The sequence below is a fragment of the Pleurodeles waltl genome, chromosome 2_2 (assembly GCF_031143425.1).
Source record: "Pleurodeles waltl isolate 20211129_DDA chromosome 2_2, aPleWal1.hap1.20221129, whole genome shotgun sequence".
In the NCBI taxonomy this organism is placed as follows: domain Eukaryota; kingdom Metazoa; phylum Chordata; class Amphibia; order Caudata; family Salamandridae; genus Pleurodeles; species Pleurodeles waltl.
This window is the reverse complement of record NC_090439.1, coordinates 1,011,706,767-1,011,728,594: the sequence shown is the minus strand read 5'-3', so window position 1 is coordinate 1,011,728,594 and position 21,828 is coordinate 1,011,706,767. Positions and strand designations below refer to the sequence as shown.

Sequence of the window (21,828 nt, the reverse complement as noted above, 5' to 3'; positions counted from 1 at the left end):
ATTAGGTCATTCTGATTCCAAAACTGAGCTACCAAATTTTCTTTCACTGACATTCTGAAATGCAGATATAGGTGCCCATTATTTTCTTAGTTCTTTTAGAGCGATGCCTTCGTGTTAGCAGATCAGATTACACTCAGGCCAGTTGTGATCAGAAGGTTCATCCATTGCTGATTTGTGACTGTCTTGTGAAGTAGTGCCTGTTGTGTGGTGCCACCTTCATCTTTCTTGCTGTTAGAAGTAATCATTATGCATGGCTTGATATTGGTGAACTGCTGCTTGCGTGTGTTGTTTCTGTTGGTTTGACCCATGGTTGTGTTTCTCTAAATAGCAGTCTTCTGCAGCTTTCAGAATTCTTGTTTCCTCATTGGGAATGGTTACCCTTTCAAGCACTTTGGTGCTAGATGAATTTGAACTTTTATATTCAATGGCCTGCATCTCAATGCCAATTACATATTCATTTTACAAACAATGAACATGATTTAGGGTCTAACTGAGAAAATAGTTTTAAAAATACCTGGTGTGTTAAGCGTAAATGCCTTGTTGAAGAGAAATTAATTAAATCATGCTTTGCAAGTGTATTGTTTATCTACTTGGTTTGATTGTGTTGGGTTGTTGCCAACATTTGCATTAATTTATTAATGTGTATCACATGTTTTGTATTGACTTAAGGTAAGTTGCAAAACAAAGAACCCTAAACTTCCATTTGCTTGAAAAACAATACCTTTGTGTTCCTTGTTAATCAACCTTTACCACATATAAAATTACTCTAGTGCCATTGGAGAACTAAACAATTATTTTTGTAAATCTACTTATTTAATTGGTATGTTTCAGAACAGGACTCTCCTGAGCCTAATTATCTTTTTCATTGATCGAAAAGTTACAATCCCAAATGTGAGCAGCAGGTCTAATAAAACCGCACCTCACATATGTTCCTGAGGGCAGTTCCCCAAAAGTCAAGGGTACACAGCCTAAGCAGATCAAGGGTACACAACCTAAGTAGTAACTAAACAACGTAATGGTGCACCATGACCAATTATAAATGAGTCAAAATCAAACGTTGTTTGTTCAGTTTCTTCTTTATTCCGAAAACTAATTAATATTTCAAGGTCCAAAAGTGCCACAATAACAGATGCAAAGCTGCACAGCCAACACATTTCATTCACTTGGTGAACTTCAGGGCATCATAATTTGTAGTAGATCATAACCAATTGTGCTCAATAAAAGATTTCCAAATTCTTTTTCCATTGACAGTATCCTAGGTCCCAGTAGTTATTGTAACTCACTGCATTGCAGCAGAGACGGCAAATACGGGGGTGGTGAGGCGGCTGTCAAGGCAGCATCCTCGCCACTGTTCGATTATGCTGTTTCCACCAGAGTGACCAGTGGAAACGTATTACGACGTTTCTGCTGGTAAGCCCGGTTGAAACAGTGCAACAGCGTTGGCCTCAGCTCCCTTAGGGAGCCAAAGCCAATGCCATCGCACACAAGCACCCTCTGAATGTGAACTGTCTGCAATAGTGCACATTCCAAGGGTGCTGGGGTGGAAGGGAGGGCTGCACTGCCCACGACATGGTCCCTAGCACTGGCTTTCCGCCAGTTTTTGCATGGCAGGGACCGCTACCATGAAAAGGCTGGTGGGAAGGGAAGTCGTAATCAGCATGGCGGTGCCAAACTCGGCACTGCAGTAGCTGACTACGACTTTGACGACCACAAACCTGTTGGGATCCATGATCTTTGCAGTGGTGACAGTCTCCTGGCGGTCCGACTGCGGGGATCATAATTTGATGATCGGTCTGCCAAGAGTGCAGCAGCCCGAGGTCCATGGACTGCCACACTTGCAGTGAGGCCCTAAGTATTTTCCTTTCTAATCCAAACAAAAGTCACAACAATTGTTGGAAGGGTGGAGTAATTCAACAGTATGGGAAAACTTTATAGGTTTGACTTGGATCCCGTTTGGATGCCTGCTGTGATTTATCATGATAAAGACAGTAGCAGGGCTACTCACTTTCTGCCTGAGATGACAGGGGCTGGGACTACTTTGCACTTCAAAATGTTAGTAGCTTGGACACGTCGCCTTATGTTGACCTAGACTGTCCTCGAGCCTGCTTTAGAGGATGTAGCTTCATTTACAGCTATACTGCACTAGGTGACAGAGGACTGCGCTTGTCTGTAGAAGAAGCCAGGTGGAATCTCCTCACCAAGATTTTGCAGCCTACTGCACATTTCACTGAGCCTTTGTTGCTTTTTAAAGATATCTTGATGGACCATTTGGAAGAAGCTGGTTTCCCCTCCGGCCAGCAACCACGAGGTTGCAAAGCATCCTTACCTGTTTCAGGGGATACACATTTTTTTGACAACTCTCCTGTCTCCGGGGAGCCTTGTGGTGCTGCTTCAAACTAAAATGCTGATTCTTTTCTTAAATCTTAATTGGATAGGGAGTCTAAACAATGTGAAGCTATGCAAATAAACATATTCTGTTCAGGGAAACTTGCTCTTTTCTGAACAAATGTGACTTGCTTTTTTGCCACGTTTTGCCTGTGCTTTATAGGAAATAGCTCAGCTAGTTGTTCCAGTTCTTCCTGACTATCTCTTGGATCACTTTGCAGAAGCTGTGGACGATTGGCCGGATGTGATAAAGCATATACTCTGCTCTGGTTGTGACACTGTGAACTTTAACTATGGTTTCCTCAGTTGCCATCTGCCACATTGCTTAGCCATGGGATAGCCAGGCATCTTTAATTGATATGCCCCTCCATGGCTCTCGGCTCTTTGGCAATAAGTCCACTTCAGCAAGGATGGTCCACAGCTCCGTTTTTGGGCCTGTCCTTCCTGGCAAGGCAATTTCATCAACAATACTGTAGATTCCAGAGCTATTTCTGAGACATGCACTTTCACAGAGGTAGGCCCACTTAGCCTGTTCGGCCACCCTGTAAAGTACAGTACAGGGTGGTGTGGTGGGTTCAAGGACCTTTGTGGTCAGCTGCAAAGTTAAGCGCTTTCTTATTTCTGACACCCATAGCTGAACAACTTTAGTCCTCCCTTGAAGAAACAGCTGCTGCCTGTTGGTGGGAGGGTGCCCAACCACTTCAAAAGATGGAAGTTCAATTGCTACAGACTACTTTCAAATTATATCCAGGGCTACACCCTCCGTCCATACCTTCTCCCTCATCGGTGTTGCCTAAGATCAAGCATCTTATAGGAGAGGGTCATTTGCTGTTATTAAAGGGCACCGTGGAACAGGTGCCACCAGCTGAAATGGGTCACGGATGCTACTCTCATTTTCCTTGTTGGCAGGGAGTTTCTGGATCTTCCAATTCCGAAACCTTTCCTCCAGAAAGATGATCTAAATGCTGTTATTAGTTCAGCTCTAGACCAGGGCTGCTAGATGATGTCCCTTGGCCTGTAGGACTCACGCTTCCACATACTGATTTTCCAGTTGTACTATATTAGCCTGCGGTTTGTGATAGGTGTCACTCAATATTAATTTGCCGACATCTGTAGGACTAATTTCTGCATAATTTTTTGCATGTTTGTGGTGGCATCTTTTCAGGTCTTCCCTTTCTGTGATGGCTGAAGATTAAAGGCATCCTTTCTGCAGCTTGTGTCTAACCTCCTTCATTCCATGGCCTCCCTTCGAACTGGGATATTTTCGCCAACAACTCCAGCCCTCCGTTGGAGTGGAACTGGAGTCTCTCCCTCTCTCTCTTGCGCTCTCTCTCAGTATTTCTGCCTCTCTCTCGCGCTCTCTCTCAGTATTTCTGCCTCTCTCTCGCGCTCTCTTGGTATTTCTGCCTCTCACTCTCTCTTGGTATTTCTGCATCTCTCACGCTCTCACTCTCTCTCTGTATTTCTGCCTCTCTCACTCTCTTGGTATTTCTCTCTCTCTCTCTCTCTCACTCTCTCTGCATCTTTCTATTTCTGCCTCTTCCAAACTCAGGACATTCAGACTGTGATTCCAGTATTTTGAGAATGAGCTCATCTTCTGACCTGCCTTTGACACATTGATCTCCTGCATTCTGCTTGCTCCTTATGTGTAGTGGTGTAGGCAGGTATGGCAATGGTGCCTCCGCTCGCTTCCAATGAAACAAGCACAGCAAATCCTCTCAGGCAAGGTTCAGAACCCGCAAATGGTACAGGACACTTGTCGTGCTAAAGACCTTTTCTGACCTGGAAATGTCCATGGTTGTGACCAGTGCACTGGGGCAGTCATCTGAATGTTCAGGATCAAAGGTTTCTCCTTCTGGTCACTGTTATGTGAACAAGCCGGACAGTGTGTTCTCATTCTCATTGTGCCTGGAGGGCGCTGAGGCCAGGTCTGAGATGCGATACTTTTGGTTAGCGGACACGCAGGCTACCCAAGTCAGTGCCAGGAGGTTGTTGAGTCATTCTTCAAATTCTGAGGCTTTCTCAAGTGGATTTTGTTTCTACTCCAGACAACAGACCGTGCCTATGGTGCTGCTCCTTGCAGTTTCCGTCGAACTGCTTCCTGGGAAATGTTTGGTCAGAGGTGGAGCTTACACCTCTACTACGTGTTCCTTTCCATACACTATTTTCAAGATTCTGAAGTCTGCCCAGATTGTGACTTTGCCAGATTGGTTTTGCACTACTTCTTGGTTTAGCTCTTTGCTCGGACTTACCAGCTGGGAGGTACTGCATCGGTATAGATTCAGGAAGTGAGGAATGTGCAGGTAGTAAAAATCAGAAGATTAGGCTACTTAGTGTTGGTTGCAATATTTGATAAATTCTATACCTACATGAATATTCATGATCATTTGCTCCCCCCACCCCATTCTAAGGAATGATCCTGCTTTTTCATAATAACGATCTCACCTGGATTCATGCACTACAGTTGTCAGTCTCATCAGCCTTGCTATCGCCTCCATGGCATGGAAAAAATGGTAGTGCCTTGATGTCACCCCTTCACATGTATACAGGCTAGCACCTGGGACCAGTGTGAAGCTATGGCATTACATAGCAGTACAGGAGAGCAGTTGCATATTTCTGGATCCATTCTAGAGCCTGACATGGAATCTGTTGGTATGTACAGTATTCACCAGAAAGATTGTGACGGAAGGTAAGCAAGTTGTTGTTTTAGTGCAGTCAAAAGGCAGAGCTCACCAGTCTCCTGTTTTTGGGCAGCAATTAGTGGGTTTCCAAATATTTCCCAGTCTTATTCTCCTGAAAGTATCCAGCTCGGCTCACTTTGTTGCATTGATGCCTGCTTATTTAAAAAGCAATAGGTTTTTCTTCCATATGACAAGGTGACCATGGGCCTCTGGACTTGTAGGATCAGCATTGCAAACTAGATATTTTCTCTCTGACTGGGCAGTCCGGTTATATCTAGCTAAGGCCTGCACCTGTGCTAGTAGTTTGGCAGGAAAACCTTCATGCTTCCAGATTATTGAGGGGCGAAGCAGAATTATCCATTTCTATAAATTTGTTGGAGGAAATATCTTTAGCTTTGGAGTCCTTTCTTTCCGTGGTGAGGTCCAGAGTGGTAATGATTCACTGAGAAAATACAGCCCTGTTGTGCATGAAAAAGGAAGGGGAGACTCACACTTCCTAGGTCAGTGGTAATGTTTTTAATTGCACGGTATGAAGCTTTTATCCTTCCACAATGGATAGGTTGGCAGCATCAGAGTGGACTGTCTGAGCATGGTTCCTCAACTGAGAAGAAATTATTCAGGACTTCCTTAGCGCTCTCTTTGAGGTCTGGGATCGTCCAACATTGTCACCTTTTGTCTCTCACCTGAACACCAGCTGTAAAGGTTTTCTCCCTTAGTGATCCCCTGATGTTGGACTGGGCACTGGTTCTTTATCCTTTTCTCTGGCTTATCTGTTCATAAGTTTCTGTAAGACAATCAGAGACCGCTTCGAATGTTTAATCGACCAAGTGGCGTATACTTGGCCCTGGCAAGTATGGTTTTCTGACCTGCAACTTCTGCAGGTCCATGTTTGCTTCCTACCTTCCCACAACTAGAATGTAGGATTCCTGTGTAGTTACCCTTTGCCAGTCCTCTGCAGACCTGGATAATCTGACGGTTGGTAACAAGGGTTCAGCCACAGAGCAGTAGAGGAGAAAGTAGCTGAGATTCTGCCACTTGGCACTAGTGAAGAAAATCAGGCTGTTTAGTGGAGAATGTTTTTTTTCACCTCTGCAAGCTGACATGAGTGTGGAGATGGACACCTTTGGATTTATCGTCTGACCATTGATGTGAGCTAGAACAGGCCAAACGTTTATTTTCTATGATTCAAAAGGCCATTGTAAGACCACTGACAAGCCCGATACATTTGTTCCTCCTGTTTGGTGCCCTGCTGCCTCCTGGGACTTTAACCTTGCCGTAGCTAAGATGACGCATTAACCTTTAAAGCTATTGTTTGTGTCCTGAAGCTTCTTTCAAGGAAGGCTTCTCTCCTGGTAGATATATTGACTAGGCTTCCAAGTGAGGTTAAAACCCACTTATGCTGTTCCACTGCAACAGTGACTCGGACAACCATTGTCCCAAACGTTCTGCAGGAATTTGCTTTTGAACAAGACCATTCATTTAATAACTCCCTCTCTCCTAATTTACACCCTCATAAATCTTCAGGTAAAGGGAGATTGCGTAAATTGGATGTCAGGTGCACCTTTTACTTTTCCCTGAGAGGTCCGTGTGTTCTGCCTTCCAACTTTTTGTCACTTTGACAGACGATTATGCTGTTTTTTATTTATCGCATATATCTGCACATAACATGTAGTCTAGAATCCATCTCGTTTCTGGGCACTGCACGGGGTGTAAGGCAGCGGCATTATCAGTGTTTTTATCTGGCATATATATATTTTCAGTGGTTATGTGCCACATCCTATCATACATTCCGCCAGCTCAAACCAGTTTCTTGAGGCCCACTCCTACAGTGATGGGCACGAAGTTCTCCTCAACCCGTTTTCCTGGGCCTAATATACTCTATGCTGCCTTTTTATCTTCTCTTATTATTAAGTGCCATGACTCATTGCTCTTAGTTCATATGCCCTTTCCTTTTGACACCTCAGTCTTTGGGAAAAATACAGAATGATTATCTGTTTCAAAACTTCCACAAAAGCCAACACTGCGCACCCTGTTTGTTTCACAGGTTGCTTCAGTGCTGCTCTGCTGATGCTCGAGTACTGCTGCTGATGATGAAACCACCGTCTTCAGCGGCCTGCGCCAACTCTATAATCCATTCTCAAGAAATCTGCAATAGTTTGGCAGTTGTCTTAAACAACAAAATATTGATACTATGGTTCTCTTTTAGGCCAGATAAGGTCAGTGGTGCCACTCCTGATACCGGTTGTGATTTATTTAAAGTCTCGACTCCTAGCCTTGGGCTATCCGCGTTCTTTTCTCTTCACATAGAAACACTTAGTTACCTGCTGGTTTGGATGAAATTGGGTTCCCGGACTGATACTTGTACTCTTTTGATCTTGTCTTTAGTGAAATACCCTGTGACCCCTTAATTAGTAGAGGTTTGCAACAAATTGTTGTCTACTGCTCCTCTTCCATCCAATTAGAAACCTGCTCTTATGGTACCTCTGCCTAACAAACAGCCTATAAATACTGCTATTCTTTTAAATTACAAACCTGTTTCTTTTCTCCCACATTTAACTAAGATCATTGAGAAACATTTCAAACTCCAGCTTACTTCCTATTTAGAAAATAGTTATTAGAAGTGGTCCAGTTTGGGTTCAGACCTCTCCATAGTACTGAGACGCTCCTCCTTGCAGACGATATTCACTCCTTTGATGACCAGATTTGGTATGTGGTCCTGGTTCTATTGGCAGCTCATCCAGTGCTTAGGGAGAGGCTAAGGAGTATCGACATATCTGGCCTAGCCTGGGACTGGATCAAGTCCTTTCTTTGTGAAAGATCAAACTGTATTTTTCATTCTCCATTCCTATCGGATGACTCTAATTTTCCTTGTGGGGTTCCTTGGGAATCTTTTCTAAACCCCACTTTGTTCTACATTCATATAACTCCCTTAGGTGCGTTGAAGTCTTACTGCTTTTCCTGAATTTCATATGCAGATGATACCCAGGTTACCGCTTCCATCGCTAACAGTCTAAAAAATGGAGTAAAGGTTTTCTGCTTGTATGCTAACCATCTTGGAGTGTATGAACTAACATTTTCTAAAGCTTAATGCTAGTAAAACCGAAATTCTACTCTTCTGAGCAACCAGCTACACGAGGGGCCTGAAATGGCAGCCGAAGGATTTTCACTACTGGCTCTCACTCTTTGTGCTTGAAACCTGGAGTAACATTTCATCCTTACCTTTCTTTGGTATCCCATGTTACCTTTGTTGCATCAAAGTGCTTCGCGATTCTGTGAGCGATACGCAAAATCGTGCCCTGTCTCTGCTTGGTGAACCATGGTCCAAGCTCTAACTTCTTCTAGTTTAGATTGTTAATGCTGTTTATGTGAGTCTGACATTTCTCATGGAACAGCTCCAGGTGGTGCAAAATGCTGCTTCACTGGTTATTCTAAACCTCTTTTGAAGTATTCTGGTGAACTATCTTATTCCTTCCGTTCACTGGGTCCCCATCTGCCAGAGATCTGTTTTTAAAGCTCTTTTTTTACATTACTGCTGGCAGCCCTGCTTAATGCACTCACATGTTCGCTGCAGTTAAACTTGATCATGGTGGCCATTCTGGTCATCTTGCCTGATGTGGTCTCTCTCTTTTTTTTTTGTTTTTGTTTTTCAATATCTTTTATTAATTTTCCAAATATGGGTTAACGTTCCCATTTGCATAGTATTAAATACTCCCTAACTGTCCCCTCCCTCCCCCCTTACATCCAGCAACAATTACATTTTTTTTTTATTTCCAAATACATAATTGAGTACTGTATAGTGAGTCCGTGTTTCTTCAGGTCATTAACTTCTTGTCATGTATTTTAAGAGGCTTCATCAGAGCTTAAATTTGATACGTGTTGTGAGTGATCTGATTCTGGTTCTTCGGGGGTATGCCTGATATGGTCTCTATTACAACTTTAATAATATTAGTTTTGGATTCATCTTAAGTAGCTTTTATTGCAAACAAGGTTGGAGCCCCTGGATTAGACAATAAAATAATAACGTTTAGATGACTGCATTTGCCGCACTCATAAACCCCGAGCTCGCCAGACACACCTGCTTTAGATGACTTATACATTAAATAGATACCAGTATACATATCAGTATAATCCCATGGAGGGTTAAGAATATCCTACGAAGGAAGTATCTTTTGAGGCATGAAATGTATGTTATCCAATTGTTTGGAAACCTCTTTCCCCAAAGTTCTGATTCTCGTTGACCTTTCATTTGTTAAATTGGTCAAGAGAGAATTCTCCGGTGGGTTTGAATAAAAGGCAACCACCCCCTTTATTAAATGGCTGTGAAGGGTGGGCGCACAACTTAAATTTATTTTGCTATGCAGTAAAAACAGAAATATCTCAACAGCCTCACGACACAGACCAGTGCCAACCTTAGTGTAAAACAGCTGCCATACCTTTATAAACAAAATGTTTAATCTCATTCCTTGATGGTTTGACCTTTCATGAAGTATAAAGGTTAAAAGAGAACTCTGAGATTGTGAATCCAAAAAGGCAGACTCACAGAATTTCACGTTCCTTGCCCAGGATATCATGTTGCTTGCCCAGTGCTGCATCTCTACTCTCCTCATCCTCATTAGCCAAATTAAGCACATTAGATTAAACAAAGCATTGTAATTAAGGGTAAACTTGCACGTTTTTTTCTCTTGAAATTCAATCAGAATTTTGAGAAGTTATACCTTTGTACTGAAATGGGGTTTGCTAATATTTCACATCCCATGTTTTACTGAGCTTCCAGCTTGAGTTAAATGAAATGAGATACTGGCAGGGGAATGTATTGAATTGTCTCCAACTGTATGTTGTGAGACTTTTTACGCAGAAAGCATGCTCGGGGTAAAAATATATATATATACTTATGCATAATTTTGAGAAATGTCAAGAATATTGTTGAAGTAATTGAAATTTCACCCACACCTACATTTGGAATACATCTGTTGCTCACTTTAAAATCCGTCTTCTTTAGAAGAATTTATTGTGATGCTGTGCTTTAATAAAGACATTAATTAGCACGTTCATTGTAGTGGTGACCACATAAAATCTGGATACACAAAAACCTCAGCAACTGTGCAAAAGACTTGTTTCGATCCCCCTGTATATTTAACCATAATGCTTTCTCTTTCCCTGTGCTGACTTACTATAAAGTAAAATCACATTCAGTTAAATGTTTCTAATGTATTTTCCTGCTGTTAGATGCCAAACCAACAGAATTTGAAAAGGAGATCTACAATCAGGTGAATGTAGTGTTGAAAGATGCAGAAGGAATATTGGACGATTTGCAGTCATACAGAGGTGCAGGCCATGAAATAAGACAGGTAAAACGTTTAATGTTTCGACGATGTATTTTACTCTGGCAGAGCTTCTGTGTTACTGTCAGGTTATGCTGTCCATAGTATTGCTACAGTAGTGGATGATTAAGATTTTCATTCTGTTGTGACGTCTACTTTTCCTTAAGAGCAAAATATTAGGTGATTTCATGTGTGTGCGCTACATAAATGTATTTGCCAATTAAGTATAATAGCTGCAAAAGTCACCATAGAATGGTGGCCAGCATAAGGGATTGACATCTGAGGGCATGATCCATATAGGACGGAAGGGTGGCCCTTGATAGCTGGTAAGTCAAATAATGGGATGCAAGTGTCGCAGAACAGTGCTTCCATTGGCAAGGAATAAGACTTTACCGCAGGTTGGTAAGAGATGGATGTGGGGTGATGCAGGACGCAATAGAGGTCTTTAGACTCTGGTCAAAGGTATTTATATGCAGGGCTTATTTACTATATTTATTATTTTGCATACTTCTACACAAGTGGAGAGCTTTACCAAAAGACAATAAAAAATAAACCAAACAAAACAGGAAACCATAAAACAATGATCCTCGGTTCAGCATTTCCAGTACCACTAGGTAAAGGTTAGAAACGTGAGTCTCCTCCACTAAATAAGATAAGTCTAAGTTGCTCGACTGCCACAGAAATGTATAGCACTCCTTTCCTCCCACACTGGTAACCTCCGCCACATTTATTTTCCTGAGTATATATGTTTTCTGCTAATAATTGACTGACAAAGCATGGATAAAAGGAAGAGAGGACGCCTTAGTGGTGAAAAGTACCATGTTAGCTTTTCGAGTGAGACACATTCTAAGCTAGTGGAATGACAAGTGTACTTCTGTGTTTTAGTTTATATATATATATATATATATATATATATATATATTTTTTTTTTTTTTTTGTAATAATGGATAAATAAAGTGGTCTAGTCATCATTACTCCTAATCTGGGCCTCTAGCCCTCCCATTACATTTGCAGAATGCCACCTCAGAATTAAGCAGGATGGAACCTTGGCGGGAAATTACCCTCAAAGGCTGTTCTGTGTCTTGCTGTAGCAAGTGGTGGGAGCACTTCTTGAAATTAGTCGCAAAGCCCTTGAAAGAGGGTGAAGGTGGAAATAAGACATTGTGCGAACGTAATGAAGAAGTAAAGGTGATGCACAACAGAGGAACCAAATGAACAGATGGATAAGGCTCATATATTAAAACAGGCAGACAATGCAGCAATTGTGGTTTTCACTATGCACCTGTGACTTAATGTCCGAGTCATATTTGAAATGCTGGGATAACAAGATGTTGTTAAGAGCGCTAACGTCAGTTTGCACTCAGATGGGGACTTGGCAGTCCCTCACACTCCAGGTGGCATGTCACATTGCCCTTATTAAAATGATTATGCTACCACAGATCTTATATTAATTCACTAATCTTCTCCTCTATATTTCGAAACCATTTTTCGCCTCTCTTGAGAGTTTGATGCAGACCCTAATTTGGCATAACATTCGCTACTGTGTGGCATTGCAGAAACGCTTTCTGCCCATAGGCAAGGGAGGGTTGGCAGTCTCTAACTTCAATATTATGTGGCCCCTCAACTTCAGTAAGTCTGATGGCTGGCTTATCCCTAAATGCTAACAGCTACTGTCTCCCTAGTGTGGGATCTATCAACCCTACTTCATTTATTTCACCCCTGCACAGTGACCCAGGCGCCTGACCCTACGCGCTTAAGGGTTGCTTACTGCTGCTATAAACATTGCCTTTTTATCACCAAAAATATCCACCTTTATGCGCTAATGCCTCCTCTGTTGGGTATACCACGCAGAAGCCCGATCACAGCACAAGCTGAATTGACCACCTGGCATGCTGCTGGGTTCCACACAGTTGGAGACCTGCATCCCAAAGGTGTCCTCACACTTTTGGGGACCTTGATAGTGGATGAGAGTTCGCCCCAGGCCAATTCCTTCACTATAACTTGTGGATCACAGTCCTGGGAAATAGCTGAGGTGATATGCATCATGAATACCCCATGCCTCTCACTATACGATACTCAAACTTCACGGGTGCGGGTTCACATCTGAACTATTGGTTTGCTGACTCTGCACATGCACACAGCACTATCACTTCTCTCTCTACGCCACTGCTGGGAAGCAGACCAAGGCCACCGAGATAAGGAATGAGCTTAGCTCTAGGGAGTCCTATTTGTATTTCATGGAATGCTCATTTCTGCCTTGTACAACATTGTCTTCCACAGAGCTTACCTCACCCCACACAGGATTAATCAGTATTTTCACCTACCAATGTCACCTGTCTCCGATGCAACCTCATTGATGCTGATATTTCACACTTGCTGTGGTCTTGCCCATCTTTTCACTCATATTGGTACAAGGTCGCAACCCACCTGCCACATTGTGTGGGACGATGCACACCTGGAAAATGTGTGTGAGGATTTGGCAGCCGTGATAAAAAACACAGAGCCGCAGACTAATTTTTTCACCTAAGTCATTTATTAGCTAAGCGTCTAATCACAAGAAAATGGAAATCCTCATCCCCTACTAAGCACATTGCATGGGAGTGCTCAGTTCTTGCCTGGGCTCAAGCACAGTGTGTCATCCTACACAGAGAAGAGACACTGGAATTCTGTAAGTATCCTTTGGCTAACAATTGGGATGTTAAACTTGCAGACTTCCAGGCAGCCGTTCAACCAACAGATGACTCCTCATGCTGTTTCCGTTTGTCTACATGTCGGAGTATACAATTCTGTACCAAATGTCGACCTTCCACGGCATGCCCCCCTTGACTATGCTGCAGTATTCCCGTACATTCTCATTCAGACCACTAAATAACACAATAGGCATTAAACATTTATCCCCTGAATATGCTGGTTGGGTGCGGCTTAGTTCATAGTTTGCCAAAGTTGATAGTCCCATTGGTTTTAAACATAACTGAACTTTATTGTGGCTACCTCCAGATGACATACTCTGTGACTGCTTCATGAGGTGATGCCATGTGTAACATCTTTGATGTGCATCTACTATGCACCCCACATATATTACTTTTTACAGATGCACAGATAACAATTTTGCAGCCTAGTGCTTCACGGTGATCTATGTGTCAAATAGTTGTCAAATACTACTATGATGGTATCAAACGAATAATATATTAAATGTATGTACGGAAATACAAAAATATTAATAAACAGGTTAAGAATTGCAGGTTGTGCCACTATCTACATTGTAGAAATTTGGGCACAGTTGATGACTATCAAATTGTCATCCTTTAAAGTTAAACATAATACTACAAGGCAGGGAATAGCTTTTCTGTTTGCTCTATTTGTAGTTTAATACCCTTATGTTGTTGTTCTCTGAAAAGCTTAAAACAAACCTCTGCAGCACATGTAAGAGTAATCCTTTAGGTTATCTTTTTCACTAAACAATGAGAGGTTTGCTAAAGTAATCTTTTTCTGCACCTTCCCATTTGAAGGTGCTATCATTATTTTTTATTTTTTAAAATATTTATTGTCTACTGGCAACTCTGAATGTAGAACCAGAGTATTACCATTTGACCCCAGAAAAGTTGTGAACCTGTATGATTTTGAGAGTTACTGAGAGTATATTTGATCATTTTCTCTCAGCTCTCGCTTCTGACTGCCTGTTAAAGTCTTCACAAGTTGAGGATATAGGGTGAATATCTATTGCAAGCCTCACTAAACGGGACATAGCCAGCTGATTTCAAAGGTTAAACAAAGTTGCCGCCTTATTTATTTCCAGTGAGGGGCTTCTGGATGGATTTTAAGGTGGTGTCATTTTTTAATTAGTGGATGTTGTTGGGAATTTGTTGGAAGCATGGTTGATTCTTGAAGTGACAGCCTGCGCAGAAGGTGTTTGACAAATGTGCAACATCCTCTTGATAGACCTGTCATGCCTTGGTGTGGTTTCCCCTGTCTTTTTAGCTTCTGATCTCCTGTTGTTTGATCCTGTGCTGAATTTTGTTTTTGCTGGCTTTTGGACTCTGGTCACTTTACCACTGCTGACCGGTGCTAAAGTGCAAGTCTCTGTCTAAAGGGTATTGGTGATTGGTTTATCCAAGATTGGCCTATTTGATTTACTAGAAAGTTCCTAGTAATGTGACCTTCCCTTTTACTACATGTGGGTAGACCCAAGGCAGCCTCACGGGCATGGTGCAGTGTTTTTAAAAGGTAAGATCTGTAATGGTGTGTTTTATATGTCCTGATAGTGAGCTACTGCTTAATTCGTTTTTCAGTATTGCAAGGGCTCTCTCCTATAGGTTAACAGGGGGTTTGCCTTGAAATATCTTTCAAGTATAATTTCCCATTGAGAGCAGATAGAGATGTGGAGCTTGAGGTCTCAACTCACAATTTTAAACTACTGCTTTTGGTGAATTTGGGTTTTAAATTGTAAGTTTGAAAATGCCACTTTTAGAAAGTGGGCATTTTCTTCCTTATCCATTCTGTCCCTCTCTGCCTGGCTGTGGAATACACGTCTGGGTCAGGGTGACAGTTGGGCTGTTTATGAATTCACTCTAGACAGTCACACAAAGGGAGCTGACGTGTGCCCTGCACATCCTGATGGGTCTTCCTGGTTTAGAGTGGTGGGAGAAGCTGACACTTGCACCTGAATAGGACTGTGCTGGTCCTTACACAAAGCAGTCTCCAACCTCCTGGAGTGTTTCTGGGGCCAGGGCAGGAAAATCAGGGTTTTGTGCACTACAAAGAATTTTCTTTGAAGTTTGCCTACTTCAAAGGCAGAAATGAGTATAACTACTGGACCTCTGAGACTACAACTTTAGAATCCTTCTGGACTGAGGACATTCTGCCAGGATGAATAGCTTGATGTTGTAGGAGGGATTGCCACTATGCCTGTTGATTTGTTGTTCTGGCCTGCTGCTTCTGTCCTGGGAGTGAAAGGTCTAGACTTTGCTTTCTACATCCTGCTTTCCAAGGTTCTCCAAGGGCTTGAACTGCCTCCTGTTAGAATTCTTGAGGACATCAAAGACTCCATCGGCTAGAGCCTGGGCTCTCCTGCTGAGAGTCCTCACTTGCCAAGTGGTGCCATCTCAAGTCCCTGGGCCCTAGGAAGTGTAAGCTGGTGAACTGAAGAAGAAAATCCACGTACTGACGCATCACAGCAGAAAAATCGCACCACCTGTTTCAGCACAGTCTATCAGCAGAGTGCGGAATCGTTCCCGTGGGGTGTCAATTTCTCATCGAGAACTAAGGCTGTGTCTGGAAATCAACGCATGCCCTTCCTGCAAGGAAATAATCAACACATCACCCCCCATGCCAGTAAGGAACTGACGTATCTCTCCTGCATGGAAAGAATTGACACATCACCTCCCCTGCGCAGTGAGGAACCAACACATTGCTTTTTGACGTCTCACCTCCCCTGCGGCCCGCATCATCTTTGTTTTTGACACAGTCCATGTACTGTATGCTAAAAAGATACATTGATTTCTATGGATTAAGACTTATTTTCACATTTAAAAAGTGGTACCTTTAATTGTGTGCGTTGGATTTTTGCCGTTTTGGTCTTGTTTTATTCAGATAAATATTGGCTAGGTTTCTAAACTGGTGTGCAGTCCTTTTGCAGTGTTTCACTGTTTGTGTGTGTAGAAATACTTTACACATTGTCTCTGCGATAAGCCTGACTGCTTGTGCCAGCCTACCACGGGAGTAAGCAGGGATTATCTTAGCTGTGTGACTCCCTTAACCTGACTAGAGTGAGGGCCCCTACTTAACCAGGGTGTAAACCACTGCCAACTAGAGAGTTAACTAAATCTATATGTTAATATTGAACAGAAAATGAGTTATTCTAGCAGAAGCAGATGTGGGAAAACAACCATCTCACCTTATCGGAACAAATGCCTAAGGACTGCTTGACCCACCGCTGCATCTCGGAGCATCTCAGCATCTAGACAGTAATGCTTTGTGAAGGCACGTGTTGTTCTCCACGTCGCTGCTCGACAGATGTCCAGCAGGTACACCCCAGAGAAGAGTGCACAGAATGTAGAGACTGCCCTGGTGGAATGCGCACGTACTCTGGCGTCCAGGGGTCGACCAGCCCTTTGATGGCAAAAGGCTATTGCGCTTGAGATCCATCTAGAAATAGTCTGTTTAATGACAGGATGCCCTCTTCGGGGCGCACTAAATGCAACAATGAGTTGATTTGATTTCCGGATCGAAGACATTCGAGGCAAGTAAAACTTAAGGCATCTTTTGACATCAAGAGAATGAAGTGATCTTTCTGCTCCAGCCTGAGGCTGTGGAAAGAAAGCCTCCAGCACCACTGGCTCATTTATATGGAAGTCTGACGGAACCTTGGGGATAAACTTAGGATTTGTTCACAGGATGACTTTATCGCTAGAAAATTTCAGAAAGGGTTCCTGGATGGTAAATGCTTGAATCTCGCTGCCTGACAAGCAGATGTTAAGGCCAAGAGAAGCACTACCTTCCTGGTGAGGTACTAGATGTCTGAATTATGAATGGGCTCAAATGGCTCCTTCATTAGCTGACCCAGGACTGTATTTAGATGCCAAGCTGGAGGCGGTGCTCTGACTGGAGGAAAATACCGGAATAGACCTTTCATGAATTGCTTGATGAGCCTATGAGACCAGAGGGATGGCCCCTTAGAAAGCTGACTATAGCTGGAGATAGCAGCCAAGTGAACTTTAACAGATGCATGGACGAGACCAGAGCGCACCAGTTGAAGAAGATAAAATAAAACCTGCTCTGGAGCGGCTTAAGCGGGTGAATGCCATTAGAAAAACACTATAAGCAAAATTGTTTCCATTTTAATTGTTATGTTTTACTAGTGCTATCAGCACGCGCTTTAGCTAGAACAGTCTTGCAGTCACTAGGAATACTCAGATGGCCAAATTCATTGAACTCAGGAGCCATGCACATAATCTGAGAGTCTTGGGATCCGGATGCCGCACTTGGCCCTGGTTGATGGTTAATAGCTCCGGAATCAGTGTTAACCTGATGGGAGGACACAATGACCGCAACAGAAGCTCTGTGTACCACGGCTGATGTGGCCAGGCTGGAGTAATTAGGTGTATCTGACGTGGCTCCGATTTGACCTTGCTGATGACAGAAAAGCGTAAGCATAAATCCCTGACCATGCTATCGAAAGGGCATTTCCCCATGACCCTGGCTGGTAATGCCAGCTTGCATTAAACTGGCATTTCGCGTTCTGGGATGTCGCAAACAGGTCCAGATTTGGTTTTCCCCATCTGAGGAATATTACGTCCAGTGTCCCCTGATTCAGCTCCCACTCGTGGGAAGATGTGCCTAGCCTGCTTAGCGAGTCTGCTGTGGTGTTGCTCACTCCTGGAAGGTGTTCTGCTCTTATGTGCACTGAATGTTGAATGCACCAGGTCAAATGGTCTGAGCTTCCCTGGACAGCAGATGAGATTGAGTCCCTCCTTGTCTGTTGATGTAGTGCATGGTGGTCGTAATGTCCTATTCGGACCAGCACCGATGAGCCTCGGATTCTTGGCAGGAAAGCCTGCAGAGCCAGGTACACAGCTCTGAGCTCGAGGAGGTTGATGTGACGAGTGACATGAGAAGGGGGCCACCTGCCACTCACTTGAAGGTCTTGAAGACCTACACTCCATCCCTCCATCGAAGCATCCGTTGTTATTGTAAACGGAGGGACCTGAGCTAAGAATCCTAAACCCTTGGAGATGTTTGCCAGTATTGTCCTCCAATCGAGGGAATCTATGATCCTAGCTGTTATCTGTATGATGTCCCTGAAGGAACCTTGCGTCTGTTTCTATTGTTTGTTGAGCTCTTCTTGTAGTGGGCACATCCTAAGGCGACTGAGGAATTATATTGATAAAGGAGGACATCATCCCCAGTAATGATTTGAACTGTCGAACTGAAAGACTTTCTTTTCTGAACTGTGCCTGCTAGGGTGATGAGTTTGAGTTGTCTTTCCTCTGCTGGGAACGCCTTTGTTTGAGTCGTGTCCAATATAACACCCAGGAAAACTATTCTTCTGGTAGGCTGAAGATGGTACTTCTCTCGATTGAGAGTGAGACCTAATTGTTTTAACAGGCGTAAAGTGGTCTTGAGAGAATAAGCCTTTAGTAACCAGTCATCCAGATATGGGAATATATGGAGTCTATAGCGCCTCAGATATGCTGCAACAGGGGCTGGGCACTTTGTAAAAATCCGGGGAGCTGATTTGAGTCCGAAAGGTAGCACTTTGAATTGAAAGTGCCGGCTGGCTACCATAAATCTTAAGGATTTTTTGTGCTTCAGGAGAATGCGAATGTGGAAGTAGGCATCCTGCAGGTCTAGGGAAGCCATAAAATCTCCTTTGTTGAGAAATTGCAAAACATTCTTCAATATTACCATGCGGAAGGACTGCTTCTTTAGATATTTGTTGTGCTCCCTCAGATCCAGGATGGGTACTCCACATACCAGATTTCTTCCTGATTAGGAAGAAGCGAGAATAGAAGCCTCTTCCTTTTTGAGAATAAGGTACAGCTTTGTTGGAAAATGGGTTATTGGTAAGGGCAGTTAAGTACCTACACTTAGCAATAGGCCACTAACCTCCACTAAGGTCCAGTTAGGTCTCAGTAAATTAAACCCAGCTCAACCCTTGGTAGCTTGGCAACGAGCGTCAAGGCTTAACTTAGGAGACAGAGTGTAAAGCATTCAAATATCACAAAACCGTAATTAAATAAAACACAGGAAACAGTTTAAAATCCAAAACCAATTTATTAAAATATATTATATTTTTATCTTTAAAATGACACCAAAACGAATAAAATCCGATAAGGGGAACCGGAGATATGAATTTTAAAAAAAATATTTTTTTTTAGCGCCTAGAAACAAAAAGCGCCAATCGGGTCATCTGGTTGCACCTCGACCGGGGCAAAGTCAAAGTTTCTGGCCGACCGCGATGGAGCCCTGCTCGGCTACAGGCCGTGGGAGGCCTCGGTTAAAATGTTACCTTCACACTTAGTCTTTTTTTCGAAGATTTTCTTCAGCGGGACGAACCTGCCAGTCCAATCCGACCTCCTGGAGCCCTTCTCCGGATATGCGATGCTGGAATCCTCGGTGGAGATTTTTACCTTCGGACTTAGTCGTTTTTTCGAGGTGAAAATCCTTCGACCGAGGTAAACCTGGATCTTGATCCAACGTCCATGGAGCACTTCTCGGATACGATGGCTGGGAGGTCCCGGTCAACTTTATACCTTCGGACTTAGTCTCTTTTTCTGAGATTTTTCTTTACCAGGACGAACCAGCAAATCAGGCCGGGTCGCGGTTGAGGCAAGCCGGCTAGAGTTGCCGCGGCGGGTCGGTCCCTCTATGGAGCTTTTTTACAAAAATTCTCCAAACTTCTGGGCCTTCTCCCAGATGTCCTTTTAAGGTTCTTTTGGGGTCCACAGCTCACCCCAAGGGTCCAGAAGTTCTGAGATGGTCCTTGGGGGGTGCGGACTACAACTCCCAGAATGCACCTGGCGCAAACTCCTTTTTGGCCACTGGACAGTGGTCAGCTGGTCGCTTTCTTCAGGAGTTGGTGCAGGGGACTCTGGATAGCAATTTTTCACCTGTAGCAAACAGGGAGGTCCCTCCTTGAACCAGTTGAAGCCAGGCAAAGTCCTTCTTGTGGTGAAGCCCAAGTGTGCAGCTGGTGCAGTCCTTCTGAGTGCAGGTTCCAGGTGCAGGCCAGGGGTCCAGCAGGGCAGTCCTTCTTCTTCTGTTGTTCTTCCTTGTTGGATGTGGTAGGGAACTCCGGTGTGGGTACAGGTCTGCCAGTTTTATCCTTGCTCCTGGGTGAAAAGCAGGGGGGTCCTGGTTCTCCAATCAGGTGCAGGGTCCTTCCCCCTGCGATGACCACTTCCTGGGAAGTGTGGCAAAAATCAATCCCAGGAGGCAACATTCTCTAAAAATCCATCATGGCTGAATCTGATTTTTGGAGGTTACATCTGGCTGAGCCCACCCACTGGTGTGGCTAAAAATCATAAACACACCCCTCTCTTGCCCTCTCCTAATATAATCAAGGGGGCACCTAGTTGTCTGGGGTTGCAGGATGTGGGGTGTTGCTGGTTGCTCCAAATGTCCTTCTCTGCCTTTGAAGACCAGTTTGGCAGCCCTCCCCCTTCCTGCCTCACCATCTGCTGAGGGGAGATTCCTTCCCACAGGCACATTCCTTTGTGTGAAGCCAGGCCACTTCACACCTCATCAAGGCAGCTTGGCTAAGCTGCTAAAGGCTGGCCAATCAGAGCACAGCAGCTAAAACAATGCAGGGCTGAAATTGGCACTTTTTAGGTAAAGTTTAAAACTCTTTACATGAACAAGTTATATTAAATCCAACAACTGGAAGTTGTGGGATTTATTACAACAATTAATTTGATACCAAACTCTTGGTATGCATCATTTAAGGAGACTTAAAAAAATTAAAATAAAGTCTCCCCATTCTAGCCCATGAAGGCCATTTACTACAATGAGGGAAAAACGAATTTGGCTGTTTTTACCTCACCAGGGCTTATAAAACTATTTTTATAAGGTCCCTGCTTATAGTTACATGGCACCCAGCCCTAGGGGCACATAGGGCACACCTTAGGGGTGACTTATATGTACAAATAAGGTAGTTTAAGACTTTGGAACTACTTTTAATTCCAAAGTCGAATTTGCATATCACTTTAATTTAAAAGCAGCCAGCAAGGCAGGCCTGCCTTCAAAATGACACTGGGCACCTCAGCAGTGCACCTATGGGTGCACCACCTATGCTGTGGTCCCTAAACCTACATGCCCTACCATATACTAGGGACTTATAGGTAGTTTAACTTAGCCAATTATAATAAGCCTAATTTGCATATCCATTTTACACAGAGCACAGGCCCTGGGACTGGTTAGCAGTACCCAGGGCACCATCAGAGTCAGGAAAACACCAGCAAAAAGTGGAAAATGAGGGCAAAAAGTTAGGTGGCCTCTGCAATCAGCCCTGTTTTCTCACAAGCTTCTATTGCTTTCTTGGACAACATGACATCTATTTCCAGAAGGAGATGTAAATGGTGTTGATGACCCGGGAAGGCAGAGTTTCGGGGGCATACAAGTGAACTCCAGCAGATGACCATAAGTTATGTCCAGAACCCACTTGTCGTCTGTGATCTGATGCCAACGTTGGAGGTGATGTCTCAAAGAAGGAGAGGTAGCCGGCCCTTGGAGGCTGTCATTGTCTGCGGGAGGTGTCTTTAGATTGTCTCCCCAACTTTCCTCTGGGAGGAGGTCTGCTGTATGCCGCCGAAAGGAAGAGTGACCCCTGCCCCTGGCTCCTCGAAAGGGTGTGCGCTTATCATGCAGTAATCCTAAAGACCTAGCAGTATCAGTGTCTGCTTTGATTGTTTGGAGAGCATAATCCACATGCTTGCCAAAAAGTT

General features: G+C 43.6%; 1 protein-coding gene across 10 annotated transcripts in view; it reads left to right on the top strand.

Moving 5' to 3' along the window:
* CYRIB (CYFIP related Rac1 interactor B) overlaps window positions 1-21,828 on the top strand; it is a 316,777-nt gene that overhangs the window by 232,950 nt on the left and 61,999 nt on the right. For all 10 annotated transcript variants that reach the window (XM_069220746.1, XM_069220749.1, XM_069220753.1 and 7 more), the window contains one exon: window positions 10,293-10,414. In XM_069220746.1, the coding sequence (XP_069076847.1) occupies window positions 10,293-10,414 (122 nt within the window). The remainder of the gene's footprint in view (window positions 1-10,292; window positions 10,415-21,828) is intronic.